The 13,028-nt window shown below is 40.7% G+C and overlaps 1 protein-coding gene across 3 annotated transcripts in view; it reads left to right on the plus strand.

Annotated features, from left to right (window-relative positions):
* Positions 1-10,705, plus strand: part of TPD52L1 (TPD52 like 1) — a 100,427-nt gene extending 89,722 nt beyond the window's left edge. For 2 of the 3 annotated variants that reach the window (XM_043510900.1, XM_038394803.2), the window contains 2 exons: positions 4,705-4,765; positions 9,808-10,705. In XM_043510900.1, coding sequence (XP_043366835.1) covers positions 4,705-4,765; positions 9,808-9,942 — 196 coding nt within the window. In that variant the 3' untranslated portion in view covers positions 9,943-10,705. Of the gene's footprint in view, positions 1-2,185; positions 2,225-4,704; positions 4,766-9,807 lie in introns of all 3 variants that reach the window. The other variant, XM_043510901.1, reaches the window with a different exon arrangement.
* Positions 10,706-13,028: the final 2,323 nt, after the last annotated feature.

Consider the following 13,028-nt stretch of genomic DNA (forward strand, 5'->3'; position numbering starts at 1 on the left):
AGGTAGGTGGAGGAGCAGGGACACAGCGTGCTGTGGGGGGAGGGGAGCTTGGTGGCCGCAGGAAATAACTCCGGGGAGGGAAGCGGGGGTTGAGGGGAGCTTTGTGGGCCACAGAAAATAACTCTGGGTGAGGGGAGCTTGACAGGCCGTGTGTTTGAGACCCCTGGATTAGATTCAAATTCACATAATGAATGAGTTCAAAACATTGTTTCTCTCAGGCAAATCCATTTACATACAGTTCTTTTATCTCAACTGTCCCTTGTTATTTGTAGAGATTGACGTATAAATGGCAAAAGCTCAGTACAAATTGTGTTTGGACAGCAGAGTTTTGTTACTATCATATCACTGATTAATTACCACCTTTTAAGAGAAACAATAATGCCCAAGTCCTGCCCTAAGATATAGTGAGGAACTCCTGTTGCCTTCCACATGAGTCCTGAAGACGCATTCAAGGGTAGAACATGGCCCTAACTAATAAAAATAAGCAGGTGCTGAGCCTGCAAAACACATAAAATTGTGTTTAAGTTAAAAATGTTCAAAGGGCTTCCAGTAGAGTTGGGCTCCCTTTCATCGCAAATATCAAAATTTGGGGGCAGGGGCAGTGTTTCTGAATCAGACTGGAACCAAATATTGAAACCCTTTATGAAACAGAATTACCATGCTCAGCACCTAACGGGTTGAAGCTCCCACAGCCGTACAGGCCCCCTTCTTAATAAACTCACTAGAGTTCTTTGGTGTCTCATGTAATGTTAACAGCCGCAACAATCACCATTCTAGGCCAGAGCTTCTCTCATCCTATAAATTCAATAATTTGGAGTGGCAAGAATACACTCTCCTTATTTTTCTTTAAAGAAAATAAAATTGCATGGGTATGAGGAACTCAGCAAATTTTCTCCATACTCATGGCATCCATCACATGGCCCCTCCCAATTAATCCTGTTTTAATGTAATTTTGGATTAAATAATCTTTTTGCGTAGAGCTTATATTTGGTACATGTCTATGATAGTTGATGAGCAGCCTGCTCTAAATTATTCGGATAGGAAAGGAGCAGAAAACTTGAGCTATGTGGCACAAGAACAAAATGGAAAATATGCTTGTTTCATTTAACCTGGATTGTTAATTGTTGCAGGCATTAGTAGGGGGTTCAGGAAGAGTGTATGTGATCCATTGCATTTGTGGAATGCTTGGGCTGTAGGGTTTGTACTTAAGTTTTAAAAGCAGTGTGAAATAGCTGAATGTTAAAACCTTGGTTGCATTTATTACTGAATGGTTATTGGAGTATTACAGTATGTTAGGGTTTTTAAACGATTTTGTCTTAACTAGAAAATATACAATAGAGAACATACCTGCATTGGCAGGAAGATGGGTTCATATGACCAAATAGATCTTTCCATGTCTAATTTTTTATTTTATGTCCGTGTGTGTGTGATTTCTCCCCCTCCACTTACAGCAATTTCATAGATAGATTATGTAAGTGCATGTCCAATTTATAAGGAACATTATAACGTACAATTTATGTGACTGTTTTTGTGTTCTAATTGTTATAATCACTTTGGTTTATAAGGATCAGATCCTGGTGCCACTTAAATCAAGGCAAAGCATCCATTGTCTTCAGTAAGACCAGATTTGGCTGTCAATCAATAGTGAAAGTAGCAATAAATGGATTTTTGGTACAGTACATACTCCTCCAGCATATGAAGTACTCCTAGCCTGCATATTTAAACGTAGTTGGGAGCCATTCTTAATTTCAAATAAGAGAAAGTTTTATGTTTACTATGAAACCCTAGAATTTCATTTATTCACCACCTACAGAGTTCTTTACAGGGTTTACTCTTCACAGGGACTACAAAGGCACTTTCATACCCCTCTGCATGATATTAGATTGCACATGCCTTGCTTTTGTGAACTGAAAAGGTTTGATTCCATTATTGGATTGTTAGCAGGAGATACTCTGTGCAGTTCTTCTGAGCCCTATTCAGCCTCTTGATCAGGTGCAGAGGTGGTGGTGCACAGATGTTCTGTGATCAAAGTAAGGAGGAGAGCTCTCTGCAGCAGGAGCTGAGTACCAGTGCTCTGAATTAATAAATAAATAAATTGCCGTGTAGAGTGTGTGCTGATAATGTTGCAAACTGTTGCTTATAGTGCTGTCTTTTCTCTTTCCTCTCCCTTGCTTTCACATGGCAGTTACTCTATTCGGCATTCCATAAGTATGCCTGCTATGAGGTAATAATGTGCCAACATTATTTGTATACACTAAGCTGAAGTAAAACCATACATACTTTATTTGGGGATTTGCTTTTCTTGGTCCTGACCTTTCAGCTTTTACTTGCATAAGTAGGCTAGTTTAAATCAATGGGATTACTCATCTGAGTAAGGGCTGCAAGGCTGGGCCCTTTGGTGGCTTTTAATTTATTAACTGTTCAAGTACTGTACAGGCCGTTATACAAATGAGAGGGAGTTGAGAAGAACTTGAAGTGGATGTTTATAGTTCCATATTATCGAATGTGAAATTTAAATATTTTCACTGCATCTAGGAACTGTGCTATCATGTCAATGGGAGCAGTATCTGACCCTTTTGTTTCTAAGTATCTTTATTAGACAAATTTCAATACATTGAAATGAAAAAATAAACCTTAAGGACTAAATATCTGATCAGATATCTGCTTCAGTATTGTTTGGACTTACAGGGATCAATAGACTGTCTCCACTTCACTTGTTACAGTAAATGAAGGGCAATATGTACCCAAAGGAAAGCAGTGATGCCAGAGGAGTCTGTTAGACAGTGGGTCATGATTAATAAATCAGAACACTGTAAATTAGTGGCTTAATTGTCGAGCTAGGAGCAGACAGTGAGAGCACTAGATTGTGCCATCCTTTTACTTCTCCAGGATTACTTCTCCTGGCTCAGCTGTGAAGGCCAACGTGTTTCTTCCCACTCCCCAGGCCTGCTTGCCTATACCCCACCTATCTGCATGGAGAGGGAGTAGTAGCCCCAGGGATGTTGCTGTAACCATGATGGGAATAGTCCAACTAGGAGATCAAGGAAGCACCTTAATCCCTCTTCTTGGGTGACTGTAATCCATGGTCTAACTCTAAAACAGAGCATATGCTTATCACATCTCTTATGCCCACAGCATGATTGTGATCAATACATTTTTCTTTTCCACTGGCAATATTAAAAATCAAAAGCATTTAAAAAATAAAAAAGCTATGTTCAGTTTTTGAATAAAATAGACTGACTGGCAAGAGGACTGTCACTTGCACTGACTTAAAAAATCAGACTCATGTACATTTTATTTCTTCTAAGGTATTTTCACACCCATGACTCTCACTCAAACAAAGGGCTCATTTCTACCCTCTTTGGAGTCAGAGACAGAACATCAGTTGATTTTGTTAGGGGCTAAACTGGGTGCAGATAGATGCACACTAAGGGCTTACTGCCATTTGGGCACTTTAGGTGCCTAAATCCCAGAATCAGGCCCCACGGGGATTCAGAAACCCCCTGCTCAGCTGCTTCCAAACAATGCAAGTGTCTAAAACTGGTCAGCACCTACATGTTTGTTAAAAGTTCCATAGGCGCCAGTGTTTGTCTGTGTGCGTGCATGCATGCATGCAGCAGCCACATGCCAGGTATCCAGACGTCCTACCAGTGATGCACAGACCCAGGGGAAATAGGCATTCTTCTGCTAACGCACCTGCAGGCCCTGATCTAATGAGCAGGCTCAGCGCTCATCTACTGGATTGAGCCCCCACAAACGAATTTACACAAAAGTTACGAAGGAGGTTCTTCTCTCTTCCCTCCAGCTTATTGCCAAAATGGCATAGGCACCTAACACCAAGAGACAGTTGCCGCTGCAAATCACAAGCAGAAGGAGGCACCTTTCCGCAGCTGGAACTTAGGTGCCCCTTTCCTAGAGGGGGCAGGGTTTAGCGCACACCTTGGTTTGGCATTCCCATTGATTAACTTAGGCAAGGAGCTCCCTAGCATGCTGACTTTTGTGAACCCCATGAGATGCCTGTCTGTCCTCATTCATTGTATTGGAAGCCAAGGAACCTAACTCAAGATTTGTGAATCCCCGTGATTTTCTAGATGCTTAAAAGTTAGGTGTGGCAATGTTCAGTGCTTCCATGCCTCAGCTTCTTTGTGTCTCTCTAGCCCCAAGGGCCTGATCTTGCGAAAGGCTGGGATCTCAAGTTTCCATTTGAAAGCAATGGGAATTGAAGGCGCTCAGCACTTTGAAGGATCAGGCACTAAATTACAATGATTTTAAAAAGTCATTTTCATTGAATATCCTACTATTCACAGACAAGTTTTTCAGTGGGGCAAAACAAATGGCTAAAATCAAGGAAATGCAGAATTAAGGCCAGCCGTCCCTTGGCTCTTAGGAGGATACTATAAATGTATCACAGCACAGAGTAGCTGTCATAGAATAGTAAATATTCAGTTTTAAATTATTACACAGATTCTGCTCTTGCAAATTTGTAGCTTAAAAATACTCATCAGATTAGTGCAATTGGATTTGAATGACAGCAGCACAAGTGTCTGCTAGTAGTACACTATTGATGTGTGGTTGCACACTGATAACCAGTCTTCGCTCTGTGCTGGGATCATTGTCTAGCAGAACTTGGCAAAACCATGCCATTACTGTACACAATTAGGTTCAGAACTGACACTTTTATTTTTATTGTGTTTTTCCTCCTAGGAATTCTCCAACTTTCAAATCATTTGAGGAGAAGGTTGAGACCACTATCACAAGCCTGAAGGTAATGATTAGGAGCTGTGTTATTTGGCTGTGCTTGTTAAAGTGACAGCTTAGTCATCACCGTCACTTGTGCCAAAGGCGGACTGGATTTCATCCTTCCATGAAGGATTTCATGAAGCTGTAGTGTAAGGAAAGAAAATGAAGGCAATATGCCGAGAAATATTCTTTCTTTGCTTCTGGAATGCCAAGTAACAAACTATATTGTCTGTCCGCTTAAATAAACCGTCTCAACCAATGCCCCATTGAAACAGGGAAGGTCTGGGGCTTAAATGGGGTGAACTGATGGATGGATCTATGCTGATTTACACAAGCATTGGATCTGGCCCAGAGTTTTGAATGTCAAGTACTAACTTCCCAGCTAACATCAAACTTTTCTCTGGATTGCCTCAAAATTGTGTAAAAGTCTGTACTTAAGGAAAAGTAAATTATAATGACAGCCTTGAGCTACCTCAATGATTAACAATTGATGCATCAGACATGAGGCAGTAGCACCTTTTAGTGCTACCACATTAACAGAGCAGAGCCTGGCCTATTTGAAAGGAGCTAGCCTTTGCACCGTGCGGAGGGTGAGCAGAGAGGCCATCTTCCAAGCCGTCTCGTGCTTCTGAGGAAGATGTGTGCGTAAAAAAATACTGCTTGGTTCAGTATGGTGTAAAGATTCAAGTGGGATCACAAAGTGCATTCGTTCTTTGTGCTGACTAGAGCTATATTCATCAACCTTCAGCCTTGAGAAGAACTGAAAATGTTTGTTGCATGGGTGCCAGTGTCCCAGCCTCACTCCGTAAGTGGGAAGCTAAGACTCACAGTCAGCACTGGGAACTGAACCCAGACCGCCAGGCTCCTAGACCAGCGCCTTAAATATCCTCCTACCACACTTTCACTTATCTCTCTATGCTCAACTGCCACTGTCACCCAAAAGAAACCCTTTTAAAATTGTACATTATGCATGAATGAGCTTGGAATTGCTGTCTAGGGGGGCTGTGTGCACATCCTGCTTAATCTTTATCCTCCCCCACCACATGCTTAATATATGATGAAAGGCTCAAGCAATTAATTGCAGGGGCTCAAGTAATTTTTTTACATTCATAACTGATGAAGCAAGCCTAGAGGTGCCAGGACTCAGCCCTGGCACAAATTTAAGCACTGCTCCCAGCATACACACCGGTATAAGGAGGTGCAACCATCACATGGATCCCCGTGACCCCCAAAGGCCATAGCAGGATCCTCTGGGGTTTCCATTGTTCTCCTATCAATCCCCCTTATCCATCAAGGTTAGTGGGTTTTGTACATAATTATTTGCTTATAGTGAGGGTAGTTACTAGAGCTAGTGTTAGGCTTTTTAGTCCTGTTCGGTATTTATACTCCTTGTTAAGGCTCCACTAAGCCATTCCTGCAATGTTGAGGGCCTACTTAAGATGGCCAAAGCCAAATCTACTAGTCGAAAGCTGTGCACCTCCTGCTGCTCCATCACTGTCAAATGTACTCAGGGTCTGCTTCAGCAAGGGGCAAGTCCCCTGTCAGGGCCCAGTGTGTCGTCTACACCAAATGAATGCAGGCAAGTCACCTCAGTTCACTTCTTAGAGGCAGTTCTGAAGGCATCAGCCTCTGACACTGATCTGCCTGAGGAACGGACACTGAGATCCTGGTCTCATTCTGCTGAGTTTGGAACAAGTAGGCAAACAGGGTCTTAGCTAAATCATCCCATGTTATTGAGTGCTGAGGGTGCAAGTAAACCACCATCTACGAGCTCTTCAGTCTCACAATTGAGGTCCTTAACCCCAGAGTCATGGGTAAGGGAGTCAGCTCCTCTATCCAGAGAAACACTGAAGTCAATGCCAAGCCTTCATGGCAAACCTACTGCGACTTTCACGTACATTGTATCTCAGCATTGTTTTTCTCCCTTGGCACCAAAGAACAAGAGGAAAAAACAGAGTCATGATTTTTCAGCACTAGGGTGATCAGGGAGGTTGGTGGTGATAGCTGTGGCCACTGTCTCAGTATCAAGTGCCTCTCTTCCCATACATCTTGCTGTCACTAGCCTCCCTACCTTTTCAGATAACCTAAGGTCTGCAAGGGGCCAGAGCTCCTCTACTTTCAACAGCAGCAGACTTCCCAGGGAGTGGGTCTGGAGGACAGCAGAGGTCATTCTCCCATGAAGAGTGACCTAATGAGGTCTTGAAGAGGGGAGAACTTCCTTATAAGCCTTCATGCAAAGAAAGGGGATGGAGCCATTTATTTTATTGTATTTTAAAAAGCAAACACTGGTCTTCAGCAGTCTGATGATGTCTTGTTGTAAGATTGCCAGAGCTGATGTTCCTTGGTAATCTCACTAAATCAAATGTTAATAACCTTGAAATTAGACATTAGGCTGGACAAAGGGGCCTGAGAGTTATTGCCCAACTCTCATTGAAAATCAAGAGGAGCTGGGCATCTAACTCCCTGGATTTCCTTTGAAAATCAACCACAATTTACAGATGATGCACAGCAGTGGGGGGAGGATGGAGTTGCTAACACTTTGGAGGATAGAGTTAAAATTCAAAGAGATCTTGATAAATAGGAGATGTGGGCTATAGACAACAAAATGAAATTGAACAGACACAAATGTAAAATGCTATACTTAAGAAAGAAAAATTAAATGTACAAATACAGAATGGGGGATAATTGGCTTGGCAGCAGCACTGCTGAGAAGGATCTGGGAGTTGTGGGGGATCACAACCTCAACAATGCGATGCTGTTGCAAAAAAAGCAAATGAGTTTTAGGTTGCATTAACTGAGGCAAAACATGCAAATCACAGGAGGCAATAGAACCACTCTATGCTGCACTGGTTAGGCCTCTGCTGGAGTACTGTGTCCAATTTTGATCACCAATGTGTAAAAAGGATGTAGAAAGGATCCAAAGGTGAGCCACAAAGATGATCAAAGGGATGGGGAATGCAGGCCATATGAGCAGAGGCTGAAGGAAATGAGTATGTTTAGTTTGGAAAAGAGGAGATAAAGGGGGGATATGACAGTGGTCATCAAATACTTGTAAGGCTGCCATTAAAAAAAAAAAAAGAGAGAGAAATTGTTCTCTTGCCACAGTGGGCAGGACAAGAGGCAATGGGTTCAAATTACAGCATCGCAGATTTAGAGTAAATCTCAGGGAAAAACTTTCTAGCTGTAAGAACAGCAGGACAATGGAACAAACTGCCTAGGAAAGTCAGGGAATCTCCTTCTCTGGATGTTTTCAAAAGGAGGCTGGATAGCCATCTGTCTTGTATGGTTTAGACACACCAAATCCTGCATCTTGGCAGGGGGTTAGACTAGATGACACTTGTGGTCCTTTCTAAACCTAAGTTTTATGAACTACACACTGGATCTCAGCTAGGGGAATACAGTAAAGTGGCTTTTATCTGTCACCTTATTTCTGTTTTTTAGCAATTGTGGGCCAAAAAAAAAAGAAAAGAATTGTAACTGTATTTAACAGCTGCATTTTTAGGGTGTCTAAATTCAGGGGCCCCATTGTCAGAGTTGCTTTAAATTTTGCAGAAAATTTCTACATCAGTCCTAGACCTCAGGCCAACATGACTTGTGGCTTTCAGAAATAGGTCCAAAATAAGGATTATAATGGAAACTCCAGTTGCAGTCTTAATCATGGAGCAACTGCTGCCTATTCATAACATGTCTCCATATCTATGGTCAGCCAAGGTTGTTTTTTTTATACCTCATCTATTACCATTTGCAAATATCAATAAAGAGGCAATGTTTTGTAAATGCTCCTAGAATTCATAGAGATTTTCCAGCTGTGGCCTGTATTGTTCTGGGCAAGGTACTTACAATCCTGTACCTTATAGCTCTCTCAAACTAGACAAGCTGATCCTGCTCTTCATCATGTATCAGCAAATGAAACAAAGGATTACATGGGATTAACCCTTTGGAGACAAAGGACACAGAGTACATTTAATTATAATCATCTTCCTAAGCATTCACATGGCTGAGAGTCTGGAAATGCTGTTTCAGCTGTAGAAAGGGGTAAAAATATCCCGCTCTATCCACAGACCTGAATCCACTTGCAGAAGTGATGCCAAGGCCACAACTCAGAACTAAGGGACACTCATGTTAATTCAAGGCAGCAATTACTAGTTTAATTAAGTCTAAATCTGCTGTTTGTCCAGTGGAAGAGTGGTTAAAGAAAGCAAATGCTTGGGTGAGATGAGGGGACAAATGTGCTAGGGTTTGCCAAAGCTTTAGTTACAGATTGAACATCCTAGCCTTTACTAAAATCTTGTCAGGAAAATGCTGCTTCAAAGCAGTTTTATACATAGTTATTTATTTTTAGTTCTTACACTCACCGTTTCTCCATAATCCATGTCTCTAGAGACAGGTTGATGCTGTGCACTTCCCTCAGGTGCCTCATTCATGGGACTTATTTCAGAATTTATTCAGAAAGTAAGTTTAAACAAACTTGGATCTGATTTTTTTAAAGGCCCTTAACACCGTTTTAATTGTTTCCTCCAGTTATCAAAATGATTCTGTTGATTTCAATGGGTAACATCTACTCACTACTGCCCAATTCTGCCACTTTTACCTACATTGAATGGTACCTTATTTTGCAGAGAGTCGTTGCTTTAATTACACAGTGAGCTGCAACTCAATATATTAAAGGGAAGAAGAATCTAATCCTACAGAGAAATACAATAAACAAAACATACTCATTAAAACAACACACACACCCCTATACTAAGGCTGAAATTTTCAAAGCCACCTAAATGATTTGGATGCTCAGTTCCCATTTAATGTATTGGCACCTAATTTCCAAATACCAGAGGCAGCTTTGAAAAGCTCAGCCTTGATATTTAAAAAAAACAAAAGTATCAAAAGCTCTGAACACAAGCCCATTGTATGCTCTGCAGGGTATGAGAACATACACATCCTCTATCTCCACAGAAAAGTAAGTCAAATTTCTTTTAAAACAAAACATTGAGTATGTGAGGGGGAGGGGAAATATTCAGAATGGAATGAGAAAAAAATCACTCTTTTCTTCACTTATTTGCCATATTTCAGACAAAGGTTGGAGGGACAAGCCACAGTGGGGGGAGTTTTGAAGAAGTTCTCAGTTCTACTGCCCACGCCAGCACTCAGGGCTCTATCACAGGCACTCCGCTTCCTGAGAACGACGAGGAGGAACTTCAGTGTTAGACTGTAGCCCCTTGTGGCCAGCTGTATCCTACCTGGTAAGACTTAGCCCCATAGTCTTTTCTATGCTTCCTTTCCACAGCCAGCTTGAGACAATGGCTTTGTAACCTCTTGAAAACGGCCTCACCCCTGTGATACTGTGGTCATTCTTCCAAATGTATTGGTATTTTTACCATTAAGCATTTTTATACTCCACAGAAATTGCACACAACTTCTTAATGTTCCAATTTCAGTTCTTGCTTTATGGTATTTTTCTCTCCACACCCCTGGTCCAGTTGTTAATTTCTTTCTTTCTTTATTTAATTAATTAATTAAAGGACTGAATGTGTGTTTAGTATGCATGTTTCCACTGATGATGTAACCCCTCTCAGTGTCAAAGCAGACAGATGGGTCTAGGACTGTGCAAGGATTTCTGTTGCCAGCAATAGCCTGTCCACCAGCTGTCCACCAAATTATACTATGCCCTTTACTGAGAAGCATACAGACATGACCTGAGCTGCTTAAGGAGTCAAACAGAATAATTTGTTGTTATAGTGGAGCCTCTATTCCTTTTTCACTTCCACAGTCTGGCTGTCTTTGAATTTCCTTTCCTAAAGAGGAACCTAATTATTCAGATGCAAACTAAGTTGATCACAGTTACTGTCCCACAGCAGGAAACACTGCAGTTGAAAAACATGTTCTGTTACTTGCTGTTAAGACTTTTGATGCTGGGAACCAATTTCAGTATTAAACCCAAAACACAAACTGTACCTGTTTGCCTTCATACCATCTCCTTAAAAAGAAGGTAAGATTTAATATATGACTGAATAGTGTGAGACTCATTAGAGTTAGAGCCTTGAGAGAATCCGTATACAACAACTTAATAAAGATGTGCCATGGGTTAGAGAGCCCAGGTCTGTAGTCTACACTCCAGAGCTGGTACTTAGTATAAACCTTACATTTTATGGTACACTGGATGAGTATGTGCTTCCGACTGGGCCAAATTGTCCTGTGTTACTGAACTTCAGGGCAAAATTCAGACCCTTGAATGTTAATTGCTTAATCTCCAAGAAACCACAATCATCTCTTGTATTAGATGTAGCATGGTTTGTTGCATCATTTTAAGAGAAGGAACAGTAAGGTTATTATAGTATTATCTGCCAGCCAGCCATTGGTGGTAGCAAAAGAAAACTTGGTCTAATCTGCAGCCTGGTTCCCCAGACTGAGATGAGCACAAGCCTATCAAGTATGAACATGAATGCGGAGGAGGGGAGAGAGGAATTTAGCCTGCTTTTAAAATAGGCCTCTTTAATTTCATCATACTGCAAAGCTTCAAATCAACTTTAGTCATGCTTTATCCTAGGCTTTGCTAAAAGCTTGAAAATCCTGTATCAACGTGGTTTTCACAGGCATTCTGGGTTTTTTGTTGTTTTTAATTTCTTACACTTAAAATTCTCCCATGTGACAAGTTGATTCTGAACACATCTCAGATGCCTCTTTAATGTGATTTAATTTGCTTTCTGTGTAACACATTAATTTGTTTTGTGACAATTTGCAAGTTTCTGTTGCAGCATTATGCATAAACATTCATTTTTATTTTAAAAAAACAATTCTAGTTTGTGTAAATGAGTTTTTAAAATGAGTGTCTCTGCCTTGTGTGTTTTTATTAGCAAGATGCCCCTTGTAATATAGTCTTATTCTAATAAGATGTTATAATGGAAATACAAAAAAAAAAGTTGCAGACTGATGGTTTGGTCCACCCACATAGTTTATAATATCTATCTAAAATTGGGTTTATTTTTCCCACATCATTGATAGTTAGACACACATAAACCTGATAATGAAATTCATGCTTTATTATAGCCATTTCAAATAGGACTGTACCTGCACAGTGTGCAGGAGTTCTAGAATGGCATTTTTATACCCAAAAATTTTGTGGATTTTCAAGAGCATATTTAAAAACATCTCCCCAGCCTTTTTTCCTAACTATTAACAAAGAGTGGTAGCCAACTGAATCATCCCTATGGTATTGTCTACCCCAAGCATTCCAGAAATTGAGAAGAAAAAAATAAATAACCCACCAGATTTAAAAAAAATGAAATTCTTTAAATCCATTTGGATTTAATTATTTTACTTCCTGATTTTTCAACTTTGAGATTCACATGTTCAAGCCTTCCCCTCCAACTATGAGTGCTCAAAATCAGATTCTGGTGTATTCTCATGACTCTAGGGTCTAGGACTGTAAGATAGAGTCACAAGATTTGCAGTGCAACAGTAAGTAGAAGACAGGGTCACATTATTTTAGGCCTTCAGGCTGGAGTTGAGTTAAGTTCATTCTTCTAATTCAGTGTATTTATCACAGCAATACATCTTTAGGAAGCTATACCTATGCTTCCTGTTTTACCACAACCTCACATTTGGGTATTTTTTCCCTTCTTTCCCAATTATTGTTCGGCTTGTTTGTTGGAGAGGAACTGTTATAAAGGTAGACTTCTCTTTTGCTGGACTCTAATGTAATGAGATGCCTGTGGCTGGAATCAGAATTCCTTCAGACTTACACTGGATAGTTAGGCTAAATTGGGTGGGGGGAGGAAATTGTTGCTGCTGATTGGCTACACAGTGTGCACCCACCTTATCTAGTCTTAAAACTTCCTATGGTTTTCAGGGGCTCTTTTCCAAACCCGCTTATTTGTTTCATCCACTTACATCTTTTCTTTTAGACAGCAAGCTCCTTGGCAGAAGGAACTGCTACCATTCACTAGTAAAATAGGGCTCCATCCTGATGGAGCCCCCTAGCCACTCCCACACTAGAAATGATTAATCAAGTTAAACTCATCAAAAATATTTAGCAGTGTGAATGTATTTGGCCTAAAAATTTTCCATGCAGAGTCTCAGACCAAAGTTTTGAGGGCTTTAGAAACTGAGCAAAGCCACTAGAGAGGGCAGAGTACACATGGCCAGCTCTTTTAAAAAAAAAAAAAAAAAAAAAAAAATTCTTGAACAGACCACAGCCAAAAAAACATTGGGGTTGAAACATGATATGAAAATGGGCCTGACAGAAGTCATATATGGGGCCTTATTTCCCCATAGAGTGGTTATGATGGTGGTTT

The sequence above is a fragment of the Dermochelys coriacea genome, chromosome 3, assembly GCF_009764565.3.
Source record: "Dermochelys coriacea isolate rDerCor1 chromosome 3, rDerCor1.pri.v4, whole genome shotgun sequence".
Lineage (NCBI taxonomy): Eukaryota > Metazoa > Chordata > Testudines > Dermochelyidae > Dermochelys > Dermochelys coriacea.